At 48.3% G+C, this 22481-nt stretch overlaps 1 protein-coding gene and 1 long non-coding RNA gene across 4 annotated transcripts in view; one reads left to right on the plus strand and one right to left on the minus strand.

Annotated features, from left to right (window-relative positions):
* The first annotated feature begins 589 nt into the window (after window positions 1-589).
* The window catches only part of LOC126006679 (uncharacterized), a 32744-nt gene continuing 10852 nt past the window's right edge, over window positions 590-22481 (plus strand). Inside the window, exon 1 of one of the 2 annotated variants that reach the window (XR_007494869.1) lies at window positions 590-607. This is a non-coding gene — a long non-coding RNA (uncharacterized LOC126006679). Of the gene's footprint in view, window positions 608-22261; window positions 22279-22481 lie in introns of those variants that run through there. The other variant, XR_007494870.1, reaches the window with a different exon arrangement.
* Window positions 3076-20845, minus strand: FBLIM1 (filamin binding LIM protein 1). Of its 2 annotated transcripts, XM_049772070.1 has the most exons (7): window positions 20599-20845; window positions 14719-14906; window positions 13630-13732; window positions 9905-10074; window positions 8558-8736; window positions 4704-4821; window positions 3076-3189 (listed from the first exon to the last, which is right to left on the minus strand). In XM_049772070.1, the coding sequence occupies exons 1-7, from the start codon at window positions 20843-20845 to the stop codon at window positions 3076-3078; spliced, it is 1119 nt and encodes a 372-aa protein (XP_049628027.1). The 2 variants fall into 2 exon arrangements, with proteins under 2 accessions (XP_049628027.1, XP_049628028.1); XM_049772071.1 differs by lacking the exons at window positions 13630-13732; window positions 14719-14906.

The following is a 22481-nucleotide window of genomic DNA, read 5'->3' on the forward strand; positions in this document are numbered from 1 at the left end:
AGTACCACTGGGTAGAGCCAGAAGGCCCCTAACCCTGTTAGAGATGGCCTTGGCATCATAAAGTTCCAAGCAGTATTTCATCCTCAGACCCTGACATTGCTGAGGATAATGGACCAGAAGTTCATTGCTGCTGGTTGGCCTGAATGGCTGAGAACCACCAGGAATCCCTGGACCTCATGAACATTACTTGGGCATTCTCACCCAAAGAAAGAAGCATGGCTTCTGAGGATTTCCCAGAGCCAGGAGGAAAGGTAACACTGCTGAAAACTCCAGAATAGCAGCAGCAGGAACGAGAGACTCCTGAGATGGTCAGAATCTCACCAGCCTCACGCTTCTCTCCTTTCATCATAGTGAACTTCTGTAACAGTAGTTTTGAGCTTCCTTACAATGGGGTTCAGACATACCAGTTCGTGAACTAGCAGATGAGAACAAGAGACTACTTCCATTTTAGAGATGGGAAGATGGAGGTTCAGACGATTTATACTTTGTCCACAAAATTGCACAGCAGAGTGCTGACCCTCCATGTATCCTCCTTTCTGGAGTGTACTCACCAAGACCAACTGCTGGTCTATGAATCAAACTGAGAGGCTGGAGAGATAGCATGGAGGTAAGGCGTTTGCCTTTCATGCAGAAGGACCGTAGTTTGAATCCCAGCCAGCATCCCATATGCCAGGAGTAATTTCTGAGCACAGAGCCAGGAGTAACCCCTGAGCGCTGCCAGGTGTGACCCAAAAACCAAAAAAAAAAAAAAGAATCAAACAATGATGAGTGCCCTCCCAAGGTGCAGAATCTGAAGGTAGGAATGACGCTCCTCAGAGGTCTGTGGCTCCAATAGCAATCTCACAGCAGACTCCACATTGGAAACCCTGAGAGTTGACAGTTGAAAGTTCACAGCAGGGACTTACCCTGACATGAGGTGTGTGTCTGTGTGGGGGGGTGTCAGGTATTTCGGCCAACATTCCTCCAACTATTAATATACCTAAGGCCACGGCTGACCGGGCACTGCAGATACGACACACACAAACCTCTAACAGTGACATATTTTATTTTATAAAGTTAGTGTCATTGTTTTTAAACATGTTTATTTTCATGTGCCTCAGGGAAAACATGACAAGCACATCAGCGCGTGGCAGCAGGGGTGTAATGCTTAGCATGACACTAGAACTGGAGTACAAGAAGTCCATTGCTTTGAAGAAGACTGGAAGCAAATAAGAGCTTATGTTAAAACCTGTGGAGGTGTGTGAACGCTGGGAGTTTGGATTTTGCAGTTCCAAGCTTCAGACAAGAAGCTGAGGTTTGCTTTGGGGTGGGGGTGCAGGAGGCCCAGATTCAATCTTCACAACACGGTGGGATGTTCCTGGTGGTATCCAGCAAGGCCAGGACTGAGTCACAAGGCATGGCCCAAGCATCATTTCAGGGGGTCCTCATGGAGCATGCAGGCATCAGAGGGGGACCCCAGGGAGGAAGGCACAAGTTTCACTGCAAATGTCTTGGGCAGAAGTGATTTCCCTTAAGGAAGAAAAGGCTCTGCAGTACAGCCTTGAAGAAGCAGGGCCCGGAGAGATAGCACAGCGGCATTTGCCTTGCAAGCAGCCGATCCGGGACCAAAGGTGGTTGGTTCGAATCTCGGTGTCCCATATGGTCCCCCGTGCCTGCCAGGAGCTATTTCTGAGCAGACAGTCAGGAGTAACCCCTGAGCACTGCCGGGTGTGGCCCAAAAACCAAAAAAAAAAAAAAAAAAAAAAAAAAACCAAAAAAAAACAATCCAAAAAAACAGCCTTGAAGAAGCAGTACTAACAGGGCTGCCAGGCAGGAGGCCTGAGGAAGCAGGGTTTCTGTGGCAGAAAATGGGGGCTGGGGAAACAGAGGGAACCCCTGCACTGTCCTGCAGTGTGTGAGGGCTCTGGGATGCAGCAAGAACACCTAGAACTCATGCACTTTGTGCCCAGTATGCAGCAGACAAACACTGAATCACTGCCTAAACTCCTGGGGGTCTGCATCACTCCTTCCTATGGTCTTGTGGCTACAGGGCTCAGCCCCATATCTGTGTGTCAGGTCTGTTGTGGGCCACTACCAGGTCCCAACTGTGTCTGTCTGAAAAGCCACGTCAGGGATTCCTGTGAGCCAGGAATCCCATTACCCCCAGTCTGAAGAATGTTTCAGACTGGGGTTGGAGTGATAGCACAGTGGTAGGGTGTTTGCCTTTCATGTGACTGACCCAGGATGGATTTGAGTTCAATTCCCAGCATCCCATCTGGTCCCCCAAGTCTGCCAGGAGTGATTTCTGAGTGCAAAGCCAGAAATAACCCCTGAGCGCTGCCATATATGACCCCCCCTCAAGAAAAAGAATGTTTCAGACCACTTCAACCTTAGTATTTGGGGACTAGAAAGAGAGTACAAGGACGAAGGCACTTGGGCTTGCATATGACTGACCTCATTTAAACCTCAGCACCATATACTGTCCTGTGAGCACCACCAAGAGTGAACCCTGAGCACAGAGCTAAGAGCAAACCCTGTAGATTGCCAGGTATAACCCCAAACCAAAACAATAACAAAAGCAAGCCTTAATATTGGGGCTAGATATGTGACTCAGTGATAAAGCATTTGCCTTGCTCAAGGCAGGCCAAAGCCTAAGTGATAGAGACCTTGGGTGTGATGCTTCCAGCACCCAGAGTGGAGCACAGGAGGAGCTGGGAGTGTGAAAGTGCTAGCTGTGTAAGTCCAGAAGTCAGGGCCAGGCAGGTTAAGGCCCCATGATTTAGGTGTGGTGGGTAGAGTAGCAGGCTGGTTTCTGAGTGGCTTAGAGCAGTCAAAAAGAAGAAAGAGTCAAAATACAGGGGTAGAGTGCTAGTCTTGCATGCAGTATACCTGGATTTGATTCCCAGCATCCTGTATGGCTCCAAGAGCCATCCAGGAGTGATTCCTGAGCTCAGAGCCAGCCAGGAGTAAGCCCTGAGCATTGCCAGGTGCAGCAAAAACGAACAAAAGAAAAGAAAAGAAAAGAAGGAAAGCCAAGTCAGAGAAAGCCACACATGCACCCCAAGGTGCATTTGGTCCCACGAAGCTGAGGTGCTCTCAGCAGCACCCTGCAGCACTTCGCTTCACGTGGCAGGGCTTGCAGAAGAGACGGTTGTTCAGCGGGTAGCAGCCCTGCTCTGTGGGCTCGATGGACAGCAGCACCATGCAGTCCTGCAGACAGGTGAGGGAGATATCGAGTGACTGTGACAGTTGGGCCTTGCCAGGCAGCCACCATCACACCTGAGCTGAGGGAAGGACTGAACCAATGGGCTCCATAAGGAGCAAAGCCAGGCTCCTTGTCCTTGCTCTTTCAATACCTCTGGGCTCCATCAAAAAGGTTCGAGGGGGGCAGCAGGTCAACTGAGGGGAGGACAGAGGATATGGCTCAGTAACGACTCAGATGGGAAAAGAAGGACAGAACAAGTGGTAGAGCATAGACATGGTGGGAGTGAGGCCCTGAGCTCAATCCCCAGCACTGCATATTCCCTTGTGGTCAGGCAACCTCCCCAAGGTGTGTTCTGTTGTCAAAATAAAACTTTAGGAAGAAAAAAGAGGATCAGGTCACTTAATGGGCTGAGCACATGCTTTGTATGTATCTAGAAGGTCTGAGTCCATTCCCAAGATATGGTCCCCTGAGTATCATATTGAAACCTCCCCCAAGCAAAGAGCAGAGAATAGCCCTTGAGTGCCACTAGGTATGATCTAATAACCAGCAAAACTGGACTAGAGAAAAAGTACAGTGGGGAGGGTGTTTGCCTTTAGCATGGCTGACCCCATGCCATAACAGGAGTGACCCCTGAACTCAGTGTCAGGAGTTGCCCCTGTATTGGCTTTGATTAGGGGAGAACAGAACTTTTTTTTTTTTTGTGTGCTTTTTGGGCCACACCCGGTGACACTCCAGGGTTGCTCCTGGCTATGTGCTCAGACATTGCTCCTGGCTTTGGGGACCATATGGGATGCCAGGGGATAGAACTGTGTTTCGTCCTAGGCTAGCATGGGCAAAACACCCTACTGCTTGTGCCATGGCTCCAGCCCCCAGCAACAGAACCTTAAGAGCACTTTTACATTGATAAGGATCCCAAAACTCTGGTCAAGTGGAGACTGCAGTAAAGCCCACTTTAGTCCCATGGAACTTTTAGTTCCATTGGTCTATTCATAGCTATACCTCATGTGCCTTCCTCACAGAGGTGGCTGGCCTATGGAAAGGCAGGGCTTAGAAATGGGGAGCACTGGGGCCAGAGAGATAGGATGGAAGTAAGGCATTTGCCTTGCATGCAGGAGGTTGGTGGTTCGAATCCCGGCATCCCATATGGTCCCCTGAACCTGCTAGGAGTGATTTCTGAGCATAGAGCCAGGAGTAACTCCTGAGTGCTGCTGGGTATGACCCAAAAACCAAAAAAACAAAACAAAAAAAAGAAATTGGGAGCACCTACACAAGGTGTCATCTACAAATGTCATCTTTCCTAAACAATTCCCATTCTTAGTGAAAGCCGGCTGAGTTTGGAGTCTGTATGTACCGCTCGGTACATTCTGATGACTAACCAGCTTGGGAATCAGTTCCCATGCTGACGTGTGTCTGCTCTGGACAGGAAATTGGCACATAGTAGGTTCTCACAGGGCTGCCTGCTGGTGGGTGGTCACACCTAGCCACACATGTATGACTCAGACCAAGGTGCTCCACTTACCTCACACCTGTAGCAATTTTCATGGAAGTTTCTTCCCATGCACTCAATTTTGAAGGCATCTTTCCCATCGCAGGGGATGATGGGATTCTCACAGATGCTGCACACGGGGGCAAATTTCCTGAGGGAGAGAAAGCTCTGCTGGGGAAGAGCTCACACCACCCAGCTACAGAAGGAGCTGCCCCAACACAGCAGCTCTGCTTCACCTCCCAGCACTGCTTTCTGACCCCCCTGAGTTCTAATGTCATCTAGAGCTGCACCACGAACACTTCTTTATGTTGGTCTGGCAGAAGAGGTTGCTGGACTCAGAACCAGAGCATAATGAGCTCAAGAAAGTGACGAATGGGGCCAGAGTGGCAGTACTTATAGGGCACTGGTCTTGCACCAGCTGACCTGAGTTTAATCTCTAGCATCCCATATAGCACTGACCCCCAGCACCAACAGGAGTTGGTGCAGACTCAGGAGCAACCACTGAGCATTGTCAGAAGCCAAAACCATGGGGCCAAAGTGGTGGCGCAGTGTGGTAAGGCATCTGCCTTGCTGGCACTATCCTAGGATGGACCGTGGTTCAATCCCACACGGTCCCATATGGTCTCAAGCCAGGGGCTATTTCTTTTTTTTTTGGGGGGGGAACATACCTGGTATCGCTCAGGGGTTACTTTTGGCTATGCACTCAGAAATCACTCCTGGCTTGGGGGACCATATGGGACCTTGGGGGATCGAACTGCTATCCCTCTTAGGCTAGTGCTTGCAAGGCAGATGCCTTACCTCTAGTACCACCTCTCTGGCCCCAAACAGGGGCGATTTTTGAGTGCATAGTCAGGAGTAATCTCTGAGTGTCACTGGGTGTGGCCCAAAAAACAGAACAAATAAAAAACAAAAAAGAAAATAAACAACAACTAAAAACCAAAACTAAGGGCCAGAGTAGTGGCAGAGTGTTTGCCTTGCATGTGGCTGACCTAGGACGAACCACGGTTTGATCCCCTGGTGTCCCATATGGTCCCCCAAGCCATGAGCAATTTCTGAGCACATAGCCAGGAGTAACCCCTTAGTGACACCAGGTGTGGCCCAAAAACCAAAAAAACAAAAACAAAAACAAAAACAAAGAAAACAACAACAAAAAAAGTGAAATATTAGAACTGGAGAAAGCAGAGAAATATATTTTAAGGGGAGGCCACACCAAGTGGTGCTCAGGGACCATTTGATACTGGAGACTAAATCTGGGGCTCTGGCATTGAAACGTGTATACCGGCCTTTCAGCCATTTCTCCAACCCAGAAAACAGAGACGCTCACGTGTTCAGTGTTCAGTAAGGTCGTGGCCTGTTTCCTTTGTCTTGGTCCTAGCTTTTTCTTCTTCCTCTCTCAGGAGGCAGCTCTGTTTCTGTCTTTGGGCAGTGAGTCTCCAGGGCAGGGACCAAGGCTCCCAGATTTATATCCTTTCCCAGAGTGGGTAGGTACAGTGGGTAGGACACTAGGCTTGTACACAGACCCTGGTTATATTCCCCCCAACATCTGGCCTATATGGTGCCTAGAGCACTGCCAGGAGCAATACCTGAATGCAGGGCCAGGTGTGGCCCCAAAAAAACTAAAACAAAAATACCCAGGGTTGAGCAACAGCACAGCAGGTAGGGCATTTGCCTTGCACAAGGCGGATCTCCAGGAGTAACTTCTAAGGAACACCAGGTGTGGCCCATAAATGAAGAAAATGAAAAAACAATCCAACCAAACAACAAATCAACAAAATTAAAAACAAAAAAAAAAGCCAGATTTACTTGTCTCTTCTGCTCCACAAGGCTTTGGTTTCAGGTCAGGGGTAAATCCAATCTCCAAAATCAGGTTGAATAGGAGATAAGTCCCTAAAGTAAGTGATCCCACTTCCCATCTAGAAGACTTGGGGTTGCTTCTCCGCTGTGTGCCTCTGTCCCTATATTTAACCCAATAGAACCCTTCCCAGTATAGGTCTTAAATCCCAGTTTTGAGAATTAAGTCACTTAAGTCCAGGAGGGACTGCTTAGATGCTCAAAAAGTGCTGCCTTGGGGCCGGAGAGATAGCATGGAGGTAAGGCGTTTGCCTTTCATGCAGAAAGTCATCGGTTCGAATCCCGGCGTCCCATATGGTCCCCTGTGCCTGCCAGGAGCAATTTCTGAGCATAGAACCAGGAGTAACCCCTGAGCACTGCCGGGTGTGACCCAAAAACCACAAAAACAAACAAACAAACAAACAAAAAAAGTGCTACCTTAGGAGGTCAGTGATAGAGCACTTGCCCTGCATATGTAAGGCTCCAGGTTTGGTCCTTGGTACTGGCAAATGAAATAAAAATTCTTTATTGGGACTGGAGAGTTGTTTTTTTTTTTTTTTGGGGGGGGGGGTCACATCCAGTGGCACTCAGGGGTTACTCCTGTGCTCAGAAATCATCTCTGGCAGGCTCGGGGGACCATATGGGATGCCGGGATTCAAACTACCGTCCATCCTGTGTTGTGCTATCGCTCCGGCCCCAGAACTGGAGTCTTAGTACAGTCGGTAGGGCATTTGCCTTGCACGTGGCCAATGAGGTTTGGATCCTCAGCATCCCATGTGGTCCTCTGAGCCTGCCAGGAGTGATTTCTGAGTGCAGAGCCAAGAGTAACCTCTGAGCACCACCAGGAGTATCCCCCCCCCCGAAAAAAACCAAAACAAACAATAAACAAAACAAAAAAATAAGTAGGGTGAGGAAATGACTCAAAGGAGTTCATGATCTGCCTACACTGCAGGGGTCTCAAACTCAATTTACTTGGGGGGGCCGCAGGAGGCAAAGTCAGTAGTAAGCCTTGAACATTGGGGGGTGTGACCCAAACAACTGAAACAAAACAAAACAAAAAAAGATTCCTCTAGGGCAGGGCCACAAAATGTTGTACAGAGGGCCGCAAACGGCCCCGCGGGCCGCGAGTTTGAGACCCCTGGACAGGGTTTGATCCCTGGCCCCACTTAATTCCCTAAGAACTGTGGGTAAATAACCCCTGAGCACAGAGACAGGAGAAGCCTCTGAGCACACTGCTGAGAGAGAGAGGGCAAAAACTAATAAACCAGCCAATAAAAGTAAAAGTAAAGAAAAGAATACAAGGGAATAGGGAAAACTAAATCAATCTAAAGCAGAGGAGAGCCAGAGAGAGAATACAGCAGGTAGGGTGCTTGCTTTGCATGCAACAGACTTGGGTTTGATCTCCGGCACCCCAATATGGTCTGGAGTACAGAATCAGGAGTCAGCACTGAGCTTCTTCCTCCTTTTCCTCCTCCTCTCCTCCCTCTCCTCCTCTCCCTGGCCTACCCACTGCTTCTCTTCCTCTTCCCTCTCCTCCTCCTCCTCCTTTCTCTCCTCCTCTTCTTTCACTCCTCCTCCTCCACTTTCTTCTCCTATTCCTATTCTTCCTTTTCTTCCTCTTCCTCTCCTTCCTCCTCTTAAGAAAAAAATAAAAGTAAAAAAAAAAAGGCAATGAGCACAGTCAGGTGTGGCCAAAAAAACATAACAAAAAAATAGGAGGGAGGGGCCGAAGAGATAGCATGGAGGTAAGACGTTTGCTTTTCATGCAGGAGGTCATCGGTTCAAACCCCAGCGTCCCTTATGGTCCCCTGTGCCTGCCAGGAGCAATTTCTGAGCCTGGAGCCAGGAATAACCCCTGAGCACTGCTGGGTGTGACCCAAAAACCACACACACAAAAAAAGGAGGGAACACTACAGGCAGAAATGGAAGGAGTGGAGTTGATGTAGGGGTAAAGAGAAAGGCCAGAGACAACAGAAAAGCTTGGCCCAGTTATAAGCACCACTTTTCTAGCCAGTCACAGCCTGGCCCCACCACTGCACTGAGAGATGTCGCCATACCTGTAGAAGTCATCCAGGCAGTACACTTCATTCTGGTTGTCCAGGGCGAAACGCTCATCCCCTATGCAACGAGCACAGGCCACACACGTGAAGCAGGGTGGGTGGAAGGCCTGGCCCAGGGCCCTGATGATGTGTTCCTGGATCACCTCACCACACTTGCCACACTTCTCCAGGGTGTCCTGCATAGAGGGCCGTGGGTTGAGTGCAGCCCAGAGTATGCCCACTCCAAACCACCAGGGCCAACGGATGGGTTACCACAGGGTTCCAGGAAGCCAGGCAGTGAGGATAAAGCCCATAGCTATGTCACAGGGAATGCTAGAGGTCAGGGTCTAGTGAGATCTCAGAACCAGTAATTGGTATGCCTGAAAGAACTGGAGCAGGAGCCGGAGTGATAGCACAGCTGTAGGGCATTTGCCTTGCATGCAGCAGACCTGGGAATGGATGCACCTTTTTTTGGTTTTTGGGTCACACCCAGTGGTTCCTCCTGGCGCTCAGAAGTTGCTCCTGGCAGGCTCAGGGGACCATATGGGATGCCAGGAATCAAACCAGGATTCTTCCAGTATTGGCTAGTGCAAGGCAAAAGCCCTACTGCTGTGCTATGGCTCTGGCCCTCAGTTTCCTTGAGGTCATTTCATCTTTGAATCTTCTCAGATCTATCTACTTATTTCCCCTCCCCTTATAGAGTTACAGACTTTCTCTAAGTTTGCCTTTCTTTTTTTTGAAGTTTGCTTTTGTTTTAGGGCCACACCAGCAATACTCAGGGCTTACTCCTGGCTCTGTATTCAAGAATTACTCCTGAGGGGCTGGAACAATAGCACTGTGGGTGGGTTTGATCCCCAGCTGTTTCCTTGGCCCCAGCAAAATGCCCCAGTGGTCTTTATACCATGACTTGGCCACACAGAACTACCATTTAGCAATTCCTTTTTTTGGGAGAGGGGGCACACCCAGCGGTGCTTAGGGGTTACTCCTGTTTCTGTGCTCAGAAATCACTCTTGGCAGGTTCGGGGACATATGGGATGCTGGAATTGAACCAGGGTTTATCCTGGGTCAGCAGCATGCAAGGCAAACGCCCTACCACTGCGCTATTGCTCCAGCCCCCATTTAGTAATTCTAATACATATTTTTTGTTTTGTTTTTGGGTCAGACTCAGAAGTGCATAGGGGCAACTTTGCACAGGTTGCTATGGTACATACAGCCACTCCCAGGAATGCCCAGGGAACCATGAAATGCTAAAGTTGAAAGCTCCTCCCTTCACCTCTGAAATGGGCCAATCGTGGGACTGCCTGCAGGTGGCACCTTCCAAATGCCTAGCACAATCCTAGCACCTGCAGCCTGCAGGGGGGTTACCTGGTAGCAGGGCTCACAGAGAGGCCGGCCGTCCTTCTGAAAGAAACGCTGCCCGGCCAGCTGGCGGCGGCATGTACGACAGGTGAAGCACTGAGCATGGTACTGCCGCTTCATGGCCTCCACAGCCAGCTCATGCGGGGACACGGTCTTGTGGCAGAAGGCACAGATGTCTGTGGTGGAGGAGACAAAGGCTGTGTGTAATCCAGGGTACAAGGGCCCTGTAAGCTGATGTGCAAAGTCCCAGTGAACAATGTGTGAGCACCGTGAGCATGGGGCTGGAACACTGGATGCCTGAAACATACTGACAGTGTTGGAACTCAAGGTGTCTATGTAGAATTGAAAAAAAAAGAGAAAAGGGCCCGGAGAGATAGCACAGCGGTGTTTGCCTTGCAAGCAGCTGATCCAGGACCAAAGGTGGTTGGTTCGAATCCTGGTGTTCCACATGGTCCGCCGTGCCTGCCAGGAGCTATTTCTGAGCAGACAGCCAAGAGTAACCCCTGAGCACCCCCAGGTGTGGCCCAAAAACCAAAAAAAAAAAAAGAGAAAAAAAGGAAAAAAAAAAAAGAAAAAAAAGAGAAAAGGCTGGGGAGAGACCGAGTCTGAGTAAGCAGGTAGGGCATCTGCCTTACATACAACTGACCTGGGTTCTCCAGCATCCCATCTTGTTAGATTACACTTTGTTTTACCCAAAACAAAGATCATTCCTGGTTTTTTTGTATCTGTTTGTTTACAACTTGGTTTCATCCCAAAATAGAGATTGTCTTACATGTAAACCTGGGCAGGACTGGCTCAGGATAGCCTGGGCTTTCTGTCCTTACTCTGTCCTTACTTGCCACACTGGGGGTGGTCTCTGTACTCAATAAAAAAATGATAGTTCTGGGGCCAGAGGGATAGCACAGCAGTAGGGCATTTGCCTTGCATGCAGAAGGACGGTGGTTTAAATCCCGGCATCCCATATGTTCCCCCCAGCCTGCCGGGGGCGATTTCTGAGCATAGAGCTAGGAATAGCCCCTGAGTGCTGCTGGGTGTGACCCAAAATCTAAACAAACAAACAAACAAACAAAATGATAGTTCTGGCAGGCAGCTCACTCTTTATATGAAATAGAAGGCTGCCAGACTACATGTTTCACCCTCAGCCTGGTCTGGATTATTTTATGTGTGGCTCTGCTTTAGATTCATTCATCCAGAGTTGGAAATACAGTGTGGGTGATTTTATACCATATGGTCTCCTGTTATCATGAGGAGTGACTCCTGAGAGGCCTGAGTACTGCCAGATGTGGGTCCCACACAAAAAAATTTAAAAAAAAAAAGAAAAAAGGTAAAACAAAAAGAGCATCCCAGCTAGGGGTGTATGCAGCCATGAGTCATTATGTCATCATCATCAACAACAACAATAAAGAAAATGGAAGAGAACTGTAAATAATAAAAACACCTGAACACCGTCGGGTGTGGCCCAAAATAAAAATAAAAAATAATAAAAACAGGGGCTAGAAGGCGAGGACAATGATAAGGTGCTTGCCTCGCATATAGCTCACCCTATGAGCCCCAGAACCGCATACAGCTCTCCAAGCCCTACAGGAGTGATCCCTGAGTGCAGAGCCAGGAGCAACCTCTGAGGATAATTAGGCGTGACTCCAAAACAAATAGAATACAAATGTCCCAGCCCGGAGAAATAGCACAGCAGTGTTTGCCTTGCAAGCAGCCGATCCAGGACCAAAGGTGGTTGGTTCGAATCCCAGTGTCCCATATGGTTCCCTGTGCCTGCCAGGAGCTATTTCTGAGCAGACAGACAGGAGTAATGCCTGAGCATCGCCGGGTGTGACCCAAAAACCAAAAAAAAAAAAAAAAGAATACAAATATCCCAGGGGAGTGAATTACTTGTACAGTGGGTAAGGTATTTGACTTGCATGTGGCCGACCTAGATTAGATTCTCAGCATCCCATATGGTGCCCCAAGAACTGCCAGGAGTGATTCCCGAGTTCAGAACCAGGAGTAACCCCTGAGAATCACAAAATGTGGCACACACACACACACACAAATCCAGATATAGGACCAGAGCTATAGCACAGCAGGTAGGGCATTTGCCTTGCACGTACGTAGCCTACTGGGTTTGGTACCCAGCATCCCATATGGTCCCCCAAGCCTGCTAGGAGTGATTTCTGAGTACAAAGCCAGGAATAACCCACGTGCCACTGGGTGTGACTCAAAACCCACCCCCCCAAAAAAAAAATTCAGGTATAACCCCATATAATCAGAAGATATATGTAAATATCTAATTATACTTGTATATATGTATCCATACATATGAGTTTTTAGGCTTATGGGGCCACACCCAATAGTGTTCAAGGGTTACTCCTGGCTCTTTTTTCAGAAATTATTGTTGGTAGGTGCTTGGAGACCTTATAGGATCCCAAGATCAAACCAGCTTGGCTGGAGGCCGAAGCAGTGGCACAAGCATCTGCCTTGCGAGAACTAGCCTACGATGGTCCCCCAAGCCAGGAGCGATTTCTGAGCACATTGCCAGGACTACCCCCTGAGCATCACCTGGTGTGGCTGAAAAACAAACAAACCAGCTTGGCTGAGTGCAAAGTGTGTATGCCCTACATATTGTACTATCTCTTTAGCTTATATATATATATATATATATATGTATATATATATATACATACATATATATATATAAAATATATAAAATATTATTTGCTTTTGTTTTGAAGCCACACCTGGGATTTTTTTTTGTTTTGTTTTGTTTTGGGGCCACACCCAGTGGTGCTCAGGGGTTACTCCTGGCTGTCTGCTCAGAAATCGCTCCTGGCAGGCACGGGGGACCATATGGGACACCGGGATTCAAACCAACCACCTTTGGTCCTGGATCAGCTGCTTGCAAGGCAAACGCAGCTGTGCTATCTCTCCGGGCCCACACCTGGGATTTTTTACACACACACACACACACACACACACACACACACACACACACACACACACACACACACACAGCTGTGCTATCTCTCCGGGCTCACACCTGGGATTTTTTACACACACACACACACACACACACACAAACGTGGCTGTGCTATCTCTCCGGGTCCACACCTGGGATTTTTTACACACACACACAAACACACACACACACACAGTGCTGCTCAGGAGTAAGCCTTGAATACCTCCAGATGTTGCTCCAAATAAATGAATGAATGAGTGAATAAGGTCAAAGCAATAGCAGAGTGGGTAAGGTGCTTCCCTTATATGCAGCCAACCCAGGCTTGATCCCCGACATCTTATGTGGTCCCCCAAGCACTACCAGGAGCAATTCCTGAGTGTAGAGCCAAGAGTAGTGACCCTACTGGAGAGATAGCATAGTGGTAGGGCTTTTGCTTAGCACACAGCCAACCCAGGACAGACCCAGGATCGATTTCCAGCATTCCATATGGTACCCAAGCCTGCCAGGATTAATTTCTGAATGCAGAGCCTGGAGTAACCCCTAGCACCACCGGGTGTGCCCCCCCCCAAAAAAAAAAAAAGAGTAGTGACTCCTGAGCACCACTGGCTATGGCCCCAAAACAAAAAGTAAATAAATAAGTAAATGAAAAAAGAGAAAACTGATGTACAGCTCTGGATCAGGTCAGTCTCTGGTGTCCCAGCTCTTCTGCTTCCTTCCTGGAGGCTTCCTGCTGACCCCAGCACCGCAGGGACCCTCAGGATCCCTCCGCACACTGTATCCATACCTGTGGACATTTCCCTTTCTGGTCCGCTGACTGGTTCCTCTGGAGGAGGGGGCAGCTCCTTCGTGGGCCTGAGGTGACTGGGTGGAGGCTGAGGCTGGAGAGCCTGTGGAGGCACAGAAGGGTAAGAAAGATGGTGCATAATTTCATATGACTCCTCAGCCCTGCTTCGACTCTGAAAGTACCCGGCACACTCAGCCCCTTCACATGAAAAAGGATGAGGATGGAAGCCACCAGAGAAGCAAAGGTCTAGGCTAAAGTCACCCACAGGAAGGGCAGCTGGGACCCAGGTGCCCATAGCCAGTCAAAGCTACTTCCCTTTTCTGTTGGTAATGGAATAGTCTAAAACCAGATCATCCCAGAATTTTCTACAGTGGTCTCTGGACTTATGTGGATGTTTTGGGTGCTGGGTATCAAACCCAGGGCCTCCTCAAAGTTTGTGCTGTACCTCTGAATCACATCCCCGGCAATGGCATCTATCAGTTAAGGGCTAGGATTGAAGAGGAGTTTCCTGGGCTGGGGACATAGTTCAGAAGAAGTGCACATGCCTTGTGTACCAAAGACCTTGGGTTCAATCTCTGGCACTGGGGCAAAAAGTGATTTCTCCTATAAAAACTAAGAGATTTGGGGGCTGGAGTGGTGGCGCAGCAGTAGGGCATTTGCCTTGCACGTGGCTGACCTAAGATGGACCGAGGTATGATTCTCTGGTATCCCATATGATCCCCCGAGCCAGGAGTGATTTCTGAGCATAGAGCCAGGAGTAACCCCTGAGCGTCATCAGGTGTGGCCCGAAACAACAACAACAACAACAACAACAACAACAACAACAACAAAAACTAAGGAATTTTTGTTAGACACAAAGAAATGTCTTCTGAGAAATGAATGGTTGCTTGAGGAGAAAAGTGTATGGAGTTCCTTTTCTAGGGACCTGAAAACATATATACCCTGTATATCTCTTGACCCTCACACCAGTGTTGACCAGACTGAAAGGACATTTAATGGACACCCTCCCTCCAGGATTCAGTTCCTGAAACATCCAAATTCCCTTGCCTCAGCCCCCAGCTCTGTCAGGGACCATGGTGTTGGCAGTACCTGAGGTGGAGGTGGAGGTGGAGGAAGGTGCAGCTTTTCGAAATCTGAAATGAGGGACACTCCCATTGGGGCTGGGGGTGCCTCCTCAGGAGGCAGGTAAGCCACAGGGGGTGGTGGTGGAGGCGGGAGAAGGTCCAAGTCAGGGAGTGGGTCATCAGCATCCAGGAGAGGAGGTGGGGGACAGCATCCTGCAATGAGACCAGAGACAGGGTTGGCTGAAAAGTCTCTGAAAGGGCACAGGGGACACTGCTTAGCCAGAAGACTGATCAAAGAAGTGGCTGTGGGCTCAGGAAGAGGGGTATCCAGACCTGGGGTTCATCTCTGACTGCCACAGGACACCTGTCAGCAAAAGGCCAATCCTTTCCAATAAATTTAATTTGCTCAGTCACTCACTCGGGGTTGTGGTAGGGATGAAATAAGATCATGAAAGTTTGGGATCCTTTTTGCTTTTGCTTGAGCTGCACCCAGTGATGCTCAGGGGTTACCTTCGGCTCTATCTGTGCTTGAGGGTCACTTCTGGTATTACTCAGGGGACCATATGGTGCTGAGGACCAAACCCAAGTCTCCCACATGTAGAGCCTGTGCTCCAGCTCTCTGAACCATCTCTTGCTCATCATGGTTGGCATATGGCATGGATGGCATATGATTCACACCAAGAAGTACCAGCAGATTTTAGAAGACTTACTATAGAGAATAGAATGAAAGCTATTCCATCAGTAACTTTTATAATGATACAGAATAAATGATAATCATTTTTATATACTGTGTTGCTAAATATTTACTTAAAATTATATGTACTTTTTAGGGGGCCACAACTGGCAATGCTCAGGGATTACTTTTGACAGTACTCAGGAGAATGTATGGGATGCCAGGATCATACCCAGGTCAGCTGCATACAAAGTAAACACCCCACTGACAGTACTATTCTGCAGCCCAAGAATCATATATTTATGTTGGAGGGCATATGAGACAGTGCTTGGGGATTATTCCTGGATCTGTGCTCAGAGGTTACTCCTGGCAGTGCTTAGGGACAATATGTAGTGGTGGGAATCAAAACAGTATCAGCCACATGCATGGGAAGTGCCTTAATCATTGTATTCTCTTCTCTAATACCCAAAATTATCTTTTTGTAAACTATTTTTATCATCACATTTTATTATTTGCAATTCAGATTATCTAAAACTAATATTTCTTTTCCCCTTTTTTGGAGGGAGGAACTTCTGGTTCTGTGCTCAATGGTCTCTCCCAGCAGGGCTCAGAGGACCATATGGGATGCAGAGGATCAAATCCAGGTTCGCTCTATGCAAGCAAGTGCCCTATCCACTGTACAATCTTTCCAGCCTCATCTTTTTCCTTATTTATTTATGTATTTATTTATTTAAGGGGCTATGCCCATGGTGCTCAGGGGTTACTCCTGGGTTTGCACTCAGAAATCACTCCTGGTAGGCTTGGGGGACTATACGGGATGCTGAGGATCGAACCTGAGTTGGCTACATGCAAGGCAAATTCTCTACCTCTGTGCTATTACTCCGGCCCCGCTTTTTTTTTTTTTAATTTTGTGTTGGTTTGGTTTGGTTTTTGGGTCACACCCAGCAGAGCTCAGGGGTTACTCCTGACTCTACATTCAGAAATCACTCTTGGCAGGCTCAGGGAACCATATGGGATGCCAGGATTCCAACCACTGTCCTTTTACATGCAAGGCAAATGCCCTACCTTCATACTATCTCTCTGGTTCCAGGCCTCACTTTTTTTTTTCTTTTTTAAATGTGAATGCTAGGAGAACTAAAATTATATATATGGCTTTATTTGTGACTCATTTTGTTTTATCAGCCAGTGCCAGTATAGACTATCTGGATGCTGATTCCACGGATAAACCATCTCATCAAATTCTCCTCATTTTATAATGGAAGAAAAGTCAAGTGATTTACTAATGGCACAGTTCAACAGAGAGATAAGATGTAATACAAACCATTAATTTCACTGCAATTCAATAGCTAAAAGCACTTTTGTTATAATTATGGAAAATCAACTGTGGATAAAGTATTAGATAATTATAAAGCATTCTTGTTGATTTTTTGAGGCTCTGTTTGGCATTGTGGTCATGTAAGAAAATGTCCATATTTAGAGATGCATTCTGAAAATGTGGGGCTGACAAGACCTCAGTGCTGATGCTTACTTCTAAATATATCACAAAAGGCTGGACAGATAGTACAGGGATCAAGGAGTTTGTCTTGGAAGTTGGAGTACAGCAGTTAGGAAACCAGCTTCAACTCCCAGATCCCTTTTGTAACTGGCTGTGATCAATTAATTGTAAACACCACTGCACTCGGACCAGCCCCCAGATCCCTTTTGGTCCCCTGAGCACTGCCAGGAGTAACAGCAGGAGTAATTCTTGAGTGCAGAGCCAGGAGTAACCCCTGAGTATTGCCAGGTATGGTCCAAAAATAAATAAACTGGGCTGGAGCAATAGCAGAGTGGTAGGGTGTTTGCCTTGCATGTAACTGACCCAGGACGGACCTGGGTTAGATCCATGGCTTCCCATATGGTTCCCCAAGCCAGGAGTGATTTTTGAGTGCATAGCCAGGAGTAACCCCTCATCACCACTGGGTGCAGTCCAAAAACTAAAAAACTAAAAAAAAAAAAGCCCCAACAACAAAAAGTCAAATAGCAAACATGTAAAAAACAAAAACAAAACAAAACAAAAAACTGGCAAAAACCCAGCTATTTGCTGTTCTGGAAGCTGAGGTAGACAGCAGGAAAAGGGAGCTAGAGAGTCCATCTCCTAACCTAGGGAATGACCTAGCCCAGCTGGTCCCTCACTAGGATCACTCACTGGCACTCTCATGCCCCAAACTGTGCCAGTAACAAGCTATCTAGCAGCCTAGAGGAGGCGATGGGGTGGCAAACGAGACTAGTGGACAGTCAGAAAACCGAATCTACTCTCCCACATGGGCCCAGGTGGAGGCACTCTGCCACCCCCTAAGTGGGCAGGAGGCAGGACAGGCAGCATTGAGGCCAGAGTGCCTGAGAAAGCACAGGAGGCAGATGGTGAGGCTAAGACCATACACCTGGCAGGACTGCCTCTCTAGGCTTCAGATTTCCATCCATTGGAGATGAATAAGGAATAGTTTCCTTGGCAAAGGGCATCAACACTGTGTAGATGGAAGGTGTTTCAGGCCTGGGGGCTTCCCAGATGTGGATAAGAGGCTTGTTCAATGCACATGGCTGGGCTCCCACCCAGCATATTTAGGGTAGAATATGAGTTATGTTGTTTTCATTTTCGTGGGGCTTTTTTTGTTTGTTTTTGGGTCACACCCAGCTGTACTCAGGGGACCATATGGTATGTAGGGGATCAAATTCAGGTTGGCCACATGCAAGGAAATGCCCTCCTCTACTTGGTGAACTATTGCTCTGGCCTCTCATGGGGCTTTTCTTTTGGCAGAGGCTGGGGGTTTGGGGGGCCATGACCCAGTGGTGCTCATGAACTACTCCTAGCTCTGTGTTTGGAAGTTCCCAGGGCAGTGCTCAGGGAAGCATGTAGTACTACGGATTAAACCCAGTTACTCACATGCAAGGCAAATGCATTTTCTTTTTTTTGTTTTTTGTTTTTGGGTCACACCCGGCACTGTTCAGGGGTTATTCCTGGCTCTACACTCAGAAATCGCTCCTGGCAGGGTTGGGGGGACCATATGGGATACTGGGATTTGAACCAATGACCTTCTGCACGAAAGGCAAATGCCTTAACTCCATGCTATCTCTCCAGCCCCATGCATTTTCTTTTTTCAAGCCACACTTAGTGATGCTCAGGACTTATTCCTGGCTCTGTGTTCTGGGATCACTCCTGATGATGCTCAGGGGACAATGTGGGATGGTGAGGATCAAAACCAAGTCAGTCTCATGCAAGGCAAACACCCTATCCATTGTATCCAAAGGCCTTAACCCTATAGGACCTATACTATCTCTCTAGTTCACGAATTTATATTTGTTTGGATTTCCTTTTTTTTTTTCTTGCAACATTCCAGGGTGATGCTGATAGTTGCAAATCCACAACGTCACTTTGTTGTTGTTATTGTTGGGCTACTCCCAGCAGCACTCAGGGGTTACTCCTAGCTCCTACTCAGAAGTCACTCCTGGCAGGCTCGGAGACCATATGGAATGCCAGGAATAGAACCCTGGTCCATCCTGGGTCGGCCACAAGTAAGGCAAACACCCTACAGCTGTGCTATCTCTCCAGCCCAGCAACGTCACTTCTTTTTTTTTTTTTTTTTTGTGGTTTTTGGGTCACACCCGGCAGTGCTCAGGGGTTATTCCTGGCTCCAGGCTCAGAAATTGCTCCTGGCAGGCACGGGAGGACCATATATGGGACGCCGGGATTCGAACCGATGACCTCCTGCATGAGAGGCAAACGCCTTACCTCCATGCTATCTCTCCGGCCCGCAACGTCACTTCTTAATCCCTTTGAACTCATTATCAGAGTAAGCTGTTCAGCCTTACAGCATCTGCTTTATCAAAAAATCCAGGAGGAATGCACATTTTCTGGCCCCAAAAGTACTGAATCAGAAATAGGGGGTAGGTCCCAGCTGGCTGTGTTCAAACAAGCCAAACCCCCAGGCCATGCTGAACCAGCTACAGTGCAAGAACCCAGCTCAGGAAGGAAGGCTGACGCGATTGAGTCAGGAACCGGATCAGGGTGGGCAGCAGTGTTGATCTGCCTAGAGTCTAGACAGCAGGCTGTGACGGGAGCTGTGACGGGGTTGTGAGGAGGAAGGTCCCAGCCAAGACTCAGGGCCAGAGGGTGGGTGTGCTGAAAGTCACTGAGCTGATGGAGAAAGGTGAGGTTCAAGGGGGCTGGGTGGCAGGAGGAGGGTTTGGTTCTTACTTTATTTTTGGGCCACTCTCAACAGCAGATTTGGGGGTAAGTGTATCGCAGAATCTGTACTTCAGCCCTTGGAGTCCTCTCTCCTCCCCAAGCAGCATTTTACAGAGAAGTTAGGAGGAAAATTAATGAACGAGAGAGATGGTGTGAGAGGCTGGAGACTTAGTACTGTGGGTTGGGTGCTTGCCTTGCATGTGGCCAATCTAGGTATGATCCCCATCATCCCATATGGTCCTCCAGAGCCTTGCCAGAAGTGACCCCTCAGTGCAGAGCCAGGAGTAAGCACTGAACACAACTGATAAGGCTCAAAAACAAAACTATTGTGGCCCTCCCCACCTCTTCCCTTCAGCTTTATGCTATTTGGTTTTTTGGTTTCCCCAACATTATAGATCTTTATTATCTTCTCCCTGCACTTGGCTATAAGCTTTATGTAAACAGAAAGCCTTGTTTCTTCCCATATTATAGCCCAGAATAAGGGCAAATAGTAATATACTTCACACTTTTTATGGAAGAGGGACTGGGTGAACCACTTACAACTGTGTAGCTAAACTGTGTAGCTAAACCTCCCTACAGCCATGAAGGTCAGAGAGATAGCATGAAGGTAAGGTGTTTGTCTTGCATGCAGAAGGATGGTGGTTAGAATCTCGGCATCCCATATGGTCCCATGAGCCTGCCAGGAGCGATTTCTGTCTGAGCATAGAGCCAGGAGTAACCCCTGAGTGCTGCCGGTGTGACTCAAAAACCAAAAAAAAAAAACAAAAAACAAAAAAAACAACAACAAAAAAACCCACAAAAAAACAACCTTCATGCTACAGATTCAGAAACTGAAGAACAGAGCCTGCAATGTCACTCAGCCAGAGTGAAGGACCCAGGAACCCCATCTCCTGAGCTAGGACCCCATAGTAGCTGCCCCAGGAAGGAATTAATGACCAACCTCAGCGCCTTCTCATCCCCTCCCCCTTGATGCCTTTGACCTGTCTTCCACCCCATCCTCACCCTCTTACCTCCATTGGAGAGCTGAGAGGGTACAGCAGATGTAGTGGCCATGGTCCTGCCAGGAGCCTTCCAGGGGCCCTGCCTGCCCGCTGAGCCAACCCCAGATGCCTTCTCAGGAGCAAGAGTCTCCCAGGGGCGGCTGGGTCGTATTTCACACATTGCCTGCTTCACTTCCGCCACCGCCTCATCTCGACGTGGGGGTGCCAGGGTGATGAAGACGGATGAGGCCACCCTCTTCTCAGAATTGGCAGCCATGGCCTTGGCTCCTGGTGAGTCTGGGGGTAGAATGGGGTTCAGAGCAGGGGGACCCCTCTATCTGGACACATGCATCCACTCCCAGCCAAGACAGGACCAACCTCCCCATGCTGCCTGCCAATAGCTTGGTTCAGATAAGGATGAGACTGGGGCATCCTTTGAAACAAGGCAGGAGGCATGAACAACCTGGATCACACCTTGTTTTCCTTCCTTCCTTCCTTCCTTCCTTCCTTCCTTCCTTCCTTCCTTCCTTCCTTCCTTCCTTCCTTCCTTCCTTCCTTCCTTCCTTCCTTCCTTCCTTCCTTCCTTCCTTCCTTCCTTCCTTCCTTCCTTCCTTCCTTCCTTCCTTCCTTCCTTCCTTCCTTCCTTCCTTCCTTCCTTCCTTTCTTTTTTTTTGGTTTTTGGGTCACACCCAGCAGCACTCAGGGGTTATTCCTGCTCTACACTCAGAAATCACTCCTGGCAGGCTCAGGGGACCATATGGAATGCTGGGATTCGAACCACCATCCTCCTGCATGCAAGGCAAACATCTTACTTCCATGCTATCTTTCCAGCCCCTGGATCACACCTTTTAACTGTCCCTTCCCCAGCTGGCACCAAGGAGAACAAAGGGCAGCTAGCTAGCCCAGCTTTCTTCAGCACTGCCCAGCACAGCAGACTATAGGCCACACCTGCCTAAGTCCTTACCTGGGCTCAGAATCTTCCTGGGAGAGTAAAGTCCTTACAGTACAGGCGCTGCTGAAACAGGAAACAAAACAACTGTCAGAGTATCATGGAGTCCAGGAGGCAGGCAAGTTGCAAGAGCAGAGCCCCACTTTCCCCAGCTCTGCTCGGTGCCTGTAGTGCCCTAACGCTGCCTACCCACTAATTCTGAGATCCCCAAGTATAGAAGAACAGGCACCATTGCATTTGAGACTTGGACAGTGAAGATTCTTGACCAGGCTCACTTAGCAGAGCGATTGGGATTGGGACCCAAAGCTCTCTTGGGATTGGAACACAGGAACCTCTTGGTCCAGGGCCCTGCAGACCTCTTTCAGCTCAGCCACAACCAGGTGCTTTCCTCTACCATGGCTTTCCACAGCCCATCCAACTTAATTCAAGTTTTCTAATCTGACTCTGTGCAGCTCTGAACACATAGAGGCAGGCATGGGTGGGGACCTCAATGACGTTCAGTCTTGCCTCCTATTCTGATCCTGCTTGCAGAGATCTTTGCAGAGCATGGGGAGGAAGTTGTAATTCTGCCAAAGATCATTTGGATTTTTATAACATTTTCCACAGGCCATATAATAGAGGTAGACAGGTTATGGTCATCTTTTTTTTTTAATTATAATATTTTTTATTTAAGCATGTAAGCATGATTACAAACATGATTGTAGTTGGGTTTCAGTCATAAACAAAATATCCCCCTTCCGGGCTGGAGAGATAGCATGGAGGTAAAGCATTTGCCTTGCATGCAGAAGGATGGTGGTTCGAATTCCGGCATTCCCATATGGTCCTCTGAGCCTGCCAGGAGTGATTTCTGAGCATAGAGCCAGGAGTAATCCCTGAGTGCTGCTGGATGTGACCCAAAAACAAACAAACAAAAAAATCCTCCTTCACCAGTGCAACATTCTCACCACCAATGCCCCCTTTTTTC

Source organism: Suncus etruscus, chromosome 4 (genome assembly GCF_024139225.1).
Source record: "Suncus etruscus isolate mSunEtr1 chromosome 4, mSunEtr1.pri.cur, whole genome shotgun sequence".
NCBI lineage: Eukaryota > Metazoa > Chordata > Mammalia > Eulipotyphla > Soricidae > Suncus > Suncus etruscus.

Excerpts from the sequence above, each read along its gene's own strand:
- FBLIM1 (XM_049772070.1), bottom strand. The coding sequence starts at position 20,845 with ATGGCTGCCAATTCTGAGAAGAGGGTGGCCTCATCCGTCTTCATCACC. Across the intron at positions 10,075-13,629 it reads AGAAAGGGAAATGTCCACAG|ACATCTGTGCCTTCTGCCAC; the intron begins GTATGGATACAG and ends CCTCCACCACAG. Across the intron at positions 4,822-8,557 it reads TGCCTGGATGACTTCTACAG|GAAATTTGCCCCCGTGTGCA; the intron begins GTATGGCGACAT and ends TCTCTCCCTCAG.